This window comes from Primulina tabacum, chromosome 2, assembly GCF_025594145.1.
Source record: "Primulina tabacum isolate GXHZ01 chromosome 2, ASM2559414v2, whole genome shotgun sequence".
In the NCBI taxonomy this organism is placed as follows: Eukaryota; Viridiplantae; Streptophyta; class Magnoliopsida; order Lamiales; family Gesneriaceae; genus Primulina; species Primulina tabacum.
The window spans coordinates 52,173,104-52,181,210 of NC_134551.1; the positions used below are offsets into that span (position 1 = coordinate 52,173,104).

An 8,107-nucleotide genomic window follows, 5' to 3' on the forward strand; every position below is an offset into this window, starting at 1 on the left:
TCATTAAGACTATTACATATATTCTATTCGATCTTTTCTTGGAATTTAGTCGACGGTAAGTATTAATTATATTACATAGATTTTGAAGATGTGTCTCCTGTTAGAATGTCTTGCGAATTTATTTTCATGAGAAATGTAGATTTGATCGATATTTGGAGTGAAAAATAATATTTTTGTTATAAATAATAATAATTTTTCATAAATCAGATGAAAGACGAGAGATTTTCTATATTTTGAAATGATTTGAGTCAAAACTCAAAATATATTATATGTAATATTGAATTTAAAAAAATTATTTTAGACAAAATAAAAATAAAAAACTGTGAAAAAGCAAGTCTGATGCTATCTTAACCAAATAATTAAATAATGTTTAAAACTAATTAAAATAAAAGAAAACAGCGGGGAGAGAGAGAGGTGGCTTTTGGGTTTCTGCTTGCGTGATTTACAGCAATGGATGTCATCACCTTATTTTTCTTTTTTGTAAAGAGCAATTATATATTGATTTTACCATACCATTATCTCCTCAAAGCTAGCTACCATTTGAGTGTACAAAAAACTGTAACTTTGTTTCGTGTTTAAGTTCTGGCGGTTAAGATTTGTTTTCTTGTGAAGTTCGCATTTTTGAGCTGTTAATGCGGAGTCCAGAATCATTAATGTTCAATTGGTATGGATCATATGGCTTTCTTTTGTGACAAATCTGGGATGCATTTAATATGCTTCCATTTTCTTGATGAGTGAGTGCGTTTGGATTCTTGGGCAGTACTGGGTTGTTCATGATGAGGGATTATTGATCACTGATGATGTGTTTATATTTTTGTTTGTCATGTTAGACGGGATCTTGGGTTCTTGAATTTTTGTTTTATTGTACCATTTTTCTGTTTAGATATGTGGTCATCAGACTCATCACTAATGAAATGTGCGGTGATGAAAACATATTTCTGGGAGCTGAAGTTTATATCTCTGTGATCTCTTGCATTTACCCTTTTCTGTTTTTGTTTTTTTTAAGAGAGAGGTTTTTTCTTTTGTTGGGAAAGTTTTCTTTACGACACTGTCGCATTTAACGAGAAAAATCCCTCTTCCAGGAGAATGTTCTTTTTTTTTATGAACCAAGAATGTCCTTTTTCAATCATTTCTAAAGTTGAAAATTAGCTCAAATAGTCACCATTGTAATCAATATATACATCCTTATGATTCTTTGTTCCAGTTGTGAACAGTGTAATCAACCATTTATACAATCTCGATTTGACCAATTTGCTGTTGCTGGCCTCTGTCTTCCTCAGAAATGTTGCTGCCTTAGAAATTTGCTGCAAGTTACTATGCTTAAGGAATTATAGAAAGCAATCTTGGACAATTTAGTGACCCTATTATGTATATTAATATATTTCGTTTCGGTGAAACCACTCTCTGTGTTTATCTCATGATGCTGCTTTTCCTGTTTCTACAGGATTGGATCGTCTTTCCACAATAAAGCATTTAGTTTCCTTTGGAGGATGTAGAGTCACGTACATATTGGAGAACAGTTATTTTTTCCATTTTATTGGCATTGACGAAGACTCCATGGCAAGAAAAGTTGTTTCACATCAGAGACATGTTGGGGGTAAGTGTGTACCTGTTCTTGTTCCGTCGCTCTGACATTCGTGATATTTTTCAAAAGAAGCCTCCCATATGCTCATGGAATCAGTACATCTAGAAGTGATTTTGCTTCTTTGATCCATGAGTAGTGATTATGTTTCGAAAAAATACTGCAGGCTGTGTAATTTGAATTATATTAACTATCGCAATAATATGTTTACTAACCACTTGAAACTGCAAAAAAAATAGAAAGCTCAACTGTTTAAATAAGCTTAGTGATCAGAAAAGAACTCTTTTTCTTTGTGCTTTTCAGGCTTGGAGGCACCACGAAACAGTTTGGAACTTCCAGTGGAGACATCCTATGGCGTATGTGCTGCTAATGATAACATACTGGTATGAGTCATTGCCTTGCACTGGTTTTTTCCATATAATTTTTTCTTTTTTATTTCTCTCATTTCATAGTTCGTGTGCATTTTATTTGATTCCTGTATCCTGTCAGTGTTGTTAGTTAGCAGTTGTGGTCTCACCGTTTCTTTGCCACAGCACGATGGATCTCTTGTTTTCTTGGATGTTCTATTCTAGTTCCAATTGATAAAGCTTGGGTCTAAAGATCTTTTCAAAACCACAAAAATAATATGATGATGCTTGTTTCTGTTTTTCATGTGAATAACATTCTATTGGTTTGCTGCATGTGTTCAGTATGCTTATAAAGTTAAAAAGGGGTCATCTGACAAGAACTGCCATCCCTCGGAGGCGCCAATAAAAAAGTTGATCAGCGAGGAGATTGCTGAAAAACAAAAAATGAAAAAAAATTCACCTAGCATAGTGGCTCGTCTAATGGGTGTTGATATGCTGCCCTTTGATTCAAAAGCTGCTGGTACACGTGGTTGAAGTAAAAAATAGAACTTTGGAAGGCAAATTGTTGGGCAAGGAACGATCAGAAAAGGGTTCGGTTCCTCATGTCCTTCCCGCCTCAAATCCCTCTCAGCAGCTGGAATTCGGTTCCTTTAACCATCATATTGACAGCTATTCTGACACGTGCGGCACTCGTGTAAAATTGAACAAGCCAAAGCCTCGAGAACATCCTCAAGAAGAAGAACTGAAGAGGTTTAAGAAAGAGTTTGAAGCTTGGCAAGCTGCAAGATTTAGGGAATGTTCTAAGGTTGTAGAATACAGCAGCGATGCAACACAGTTAATTGCACGAGCAGACCTCAACAGAGAAAAGACTTATTGTTATGCTAATTCTAAAAGAAATGAGACTAGTGATAGACCAAAAGAACCCAAGGATCTTGCGGTTTTAGCAGGGCCACATGAAACACTTGCTTTGCAAAACTGCAAAATGAAAGGCAAATATTATCCAGCTGAAGAGAAGGAATCTCTATATTCAAACACAATGTCTCAAACTGAAATTTGTGCTTCTCAAATGATGAATTCTGATCTCTCACTTGATATGGTTTCAGCTCCCACCAAGATTGTTATTTTACAGCCCGCTCCTAGAAGATTGGGTCTTTTTGAAGATTCATGGAACAATACGCCTAGCACTTCAGAAGAGAGAGGTAGCATAGAAGATTTCCTTGAAGAGGTGAAAGAAAGACTGAAGAATGAACTTCAAGGTAAAAGTTCTAAAAAGAGAACAACTGCTAGAGGAGGAGAAGTCGAGACTCCTTATTGGGGAAAGCCTTCGGAACCAAAACAAATAGCTCAGCGTATAGCTCAACAAGTCAGAGAAGGTGTGACAAAAGAACTTGGGGTGAATTTACATCGGTCGGAGTCTACAAGGTCTTACAGAAGTGAAATTCAGTTTAATGGAACGGGTTCTCCAGAGTTCATTAATAGAGACACAAGAAGATTCTTGACAGAGAGGCTGACAAATGTTCTGAAAGGAGAAACACGTCAAGAAATTTCTTTGTTTGTCCCTGATAGATCTAAAAGATCAGTATCGGGTAATGATAAAATGAGCTACTCTGATAGTTTTTCTAATGAACTAGAAACTCAAAGTGTGTCTTTCAGACGGGAGCTTGATGATAGTGGAGTGCAGCACAAACAAAAGTCCCCTCGAAACCTTGTTAGATCTTTGTCTGCTCCAGTATCAGGAACTTCATTTGGGAAGCTCCTTCTCGAGGATCGCCATATACTAACTGGGGCTCAAATAAGGAGGAAGCATGAAGTTTTTGAGAAAGCCTCGTTAACTACCAAAAAAAAGAAAAAGGATAGGTTCAACATTAAGCAAAAGGTTTCAAACTTTAAATACAGCTTGACTCTCAAAGGGAGGTTGTTTCGTAGGAGAGTTAAGTCGATATCGGAACCAAATAAAAAACATAACCACTTGTTAAATGACATCACAAGTGGACCAACTGTGGTGATGAATTTCTGCGAAACACGCGTGAGGATCTTATTTGAGTCTCCCTTCCACATACTAGATGCATTTTTCTAATCGTGAGTCATCGATCTTCTAAACATCTTTTTACTGTTATTTATTGTAGGAAAATTTCACTGAAGTGCCACCAAGCCCAGCATCTGTGTGCAGCAGTATTCATGAAGAGTGCTGGGGGCCAACAGATTATTTAAGTACAACACCATCTTCAGGTGTACATCAGCTGGAAGAAAGTGAGATGCCTCAAGTATTCAAGGAAATAAACTCAAACTTGAATGGTTGGTAAATGGAACTGTTGATTCACCTATCTAGTCAACTGATCTATTTTGGTAATCAATATTTTGTTTGATACAAGGTGTTAAAAAAATTTCCCTATAAAATATAGTTGCCCGTTGAAATTTTTGTTTGACTGGGACTGGAAATTTCGTAAGTATAACTGTCTAATCGATTTCTCTTGAAACTCCATTACCTTTTGACCACGAGAATCAGCTTTACAGTAAGAAAAAAATGCAAATACATTGCATAATACATTTGATGCTATTACATGCGATCATCTACATTTATTAATTTATCCAAATTTGTCATTCTCCTTTTCACTTTTGATCATACAGAGTTGCGAATAAGACTGAATCAACTTGAAGGTTCTTTTCCAGAGGAGACTATAAACGATCAGCAACCAAGGGAAGTTGAAGTAGATATAGAGGATCCAGATGAAGCCTTTGTTAGAGATTTGCTCGTGGCTGCAGATCTGTATGATGGTTCGCACAGTCGTTCTTTGTCTAAATGGGATCCACTTGGTAAGTCTATCAGCTATCAAGTCTTTGAAGAGGTGGAGGATTCTTATAGACGACAAACCACCAAGGATAAGGAAATATGCACAAAATATCATGGAGAAAAATTAAGTCACAAGATGATTCTTGATTTGTTAAACGAAGTACTCCCAACTATACTCAAGCAACCTCTGAATGTGTCGAGGTATATCGAAAAAGCTACTGGATTTTTGCACAAGGCTCCACGTGGAAAGAAGCTTCTGTGTTGTTTATGGAAAATTATTCAAGAAAGTTTGCACCCTGCAGATGATGAATCATATTATTCTCTCGATAATCTGCTGGCCCGAGATTTGCAGTCAAAACCATGGTCCTGTTTGATGGATGATGATATAAATGTTATCAGCAGAGAGATTGAATCTCAGATCACTAAAGATATGATCGACGAAATGATTGGAGCATATTTGATGACAAATTCTTGAGGAGTTTTTAAATGTCCATTTCTGGATCATCTTTTTTCTATGCAGATTGGTTTGTTTTAGCTACAAAAGTTTGTTACAAGCGATGCTCAATTACCAGGGCGAAAATATAGAATAGCTTGATGGATAGAGGATCTAGTTCGTGTGTACTCTTCGTGTGTTGTACAGTAGATGCAGTGTAGATTGCTGATGTGAAGTTCATATTTCCGGCATTTTCTTTTTTCCCTTTTACAAATCTTTATTCATCATCATTTTTGTATCAATAACTTTCATTGTTACCATACTTGATTTGTCTCCTGAAACAGAGTAGATGTTGCCAAACATGCTCTTTTAGACGATCGGGATTAATTATAACAGCAATGTAGATTGTTTTTATGCTCACTCGTTTTTCGAATTTATTTTGGTTATGAAACGAAGATACAAGTTTGTCGGACAAATTCAGGAATCAGAGTTCTGATGATTTTTAATTTAATGTTAATTTATAAACCATAATCTGTCACATAAATATTTTAGTCAATATATTTATGTGTTAAGAGACATTTGCGGAAAGAAATTGTAATTGAATTGAGAAACTATTTGCAACTTAATTCATTGTCATTAATTATCATTTAATCAGACCTTAATCTTCATCTTCAAAAATATGATTGTTTCTCTATGGTGCATTTAGTATTAGAATAGATTCAATTCTTTCATTTAAATGGGTGAATGGCCGTTTAATAACTAATTAGAACGTATTGTTTTTTATTTATAGTTCATTACTATCAATGGTTTTAATACAGTTTTGATATTCTTTCTAATTAAATTTCTAGAAAAGTCTAAAATAAAATTCTAATTGTGAATTTAATGCAAACAATTAATCAAAAGTAAGCTCGGAGTAACTCATAAGTTATACATTAGTAAAATAAGTCAATATCATTAATTTTTTTATTTAATATTAATTAATTTTTCGATCTTTCCTAGAATTAATTTGATGTCATGAATGTTATTCATATATCTTAATTATTTTGCAATTTTGATTTCAATCGATGGATTATATAAAGAATGCTAATAATAATTATAGATAATGAGCAAGTGCTTAGGATAATACTACGTAAAGTAAATGAATTACTATATAAACAAAATTAAATATTAGCCGGCATAAACTATTATCTAAACAAAATTGGAAGAAACAAATTGCCATGAAATAACTATTTCATGCTTTACATTTAATTAATTCTATGTTATTTTCGATTTATTTTCGTAAAATTTAGGTCATCTATTTTCCTTCAAAGATTAGTAAAATATTAGTTGTATAGGTCTACTTTCTAAAAAAAACGTAATATTTTGATCTAGTTTCTAAAACTGGTATATTATAGTTAGCATACTCTCAAGGAAAATACTTGTGTGAAACGTTCTCACGGGTCATATTTTGTAAGACGGATTTTTTATTTGTGTCATCCATGAAAAAGTATTACTTTTTATGTTATGAATATTATTTTTTATTGTGAATATCGGTAGGATGGACTCATCTCACAGATAAAGATTCGTGAGACCGTCTCACAAGAGACCTACTCCTCAACTCTCAAAACCCTCCATTTATCATCATATAATTTAATTAGGAACATTATAGTTTAATACATTTTAGTCTGATTATTAGCTGTCATTTCATTTTTATCTATTTTTTTTTTTGTTACTTTTCTTAATGTATGATGCGTGGATAGATATACATTTGTTTAAAAAAATTGTTTCAATCCATATTATTCTATATATGTTATTCTTATTATCATTTGTTAATAACACAAACTTTATAGATTGAATTTTAACTATATGTGTGTGTGTGTGTATATATATATATATATATATATTTATTTTATATTTAATTTGTGTAAACGTGTATCCACGAACTTTATTTTAACATATCCAAAAGCGTACATCAAATTGTTTTGTAAAATGGATTCTACGGTGAAGAATGTGTCAAACTGGCCCTTACCCGTCAGTGTTGACGACGATACCTCAATCATGTGATTCATAGCAAACATTGTGAGGAAATTGAACTTTTCATGAACTCTTCTCCCATTGGTTTATAACATGGATTTAATTTTTTTTATTTAATCGATGAATATTCGATAATAACTTAAGATAACTTTGAAATATACTCCCAGTTTTATGTCATTTTAAATTCAATATTCTATTCAAATTAGTTGATTCATCAATATAAGCCGGAATTAACTTACAAGAAAGATTGAATTTCATTCATTTGACAGTAAGATATATTGTGAGACGGCTCAACTCGAACCATATTTAAAATGAAAAGTGACATTTTGTTCCATGAATCGGGTCGGATTGAACATATATCTCATAAAATTAATCAGTGTGATAGTTTTACAAAAATTTTTGTATTTATTTGAATATGACATACGGGTGGTTGGTTTTTTTTTATTATTATTAATTATTTGTACAAAAATATGGGATTCAAATGAACAATAATGGCTTTATACTTGAACATGCCCATTGCTAGCTCACTTGTAAAATAACATCGGGGGCTAGAGTATCCAAAGCATACAAGTGCACGCGTGTTGATCAAAAATAGGCAATACAAATTCATCACACAACCATTTAAGATAAACTTAATCAGATATTTTATATATATGTACACAAAAACTCTTGTGGAATGATTTTGTTGGTCAATCTTATGAGACGAATCCTTCTATTTGATATATATATATATATATATATATATACCATAAATGGAAGAACAAGAGAGTCGTTGGAGAGTAAAGTCAGGATCATCAATGATACCCAACCAAATGTGACATCATGGACAGAAGATCAATCGAGCCACAAGCAATAGATTTTTTTTAATTAAATTTCAAGTGGAAATAAATAGGATATATTTTAATAAATAATTTATTATAAGAATTCTTTATATTATCGTA

General features: G+C 33.0%; 1 protein-coding gene across 1 annotated transcript; it reads left to right on the plus strand.

Moving 5' to 3' along the window:
* The first annotated feature begins 408 nt into the window (after positions 1-408).
* On the plus strand, positions 409-5,530 carry LOC142536837 (uncharacterized). The gene is given in 7 exon segments (XM_075642213.1): positions 409-664; positions 1,445-1,597; positions 1,886-1,965; positions 2,272-2,455; positions 2,457-3,955; positions 4,056-4,224; positions 4,558-5,530. Coding segments are annotated over 6 exon segments (2,610 nt in total). The 5' UTR covers positions 409-664; positions 1,445-1,557; the 3' UTR covers positions 5,196-5,530.
* Positions 5,531-8,107: the final 2,577 nt, after the last annotated feature.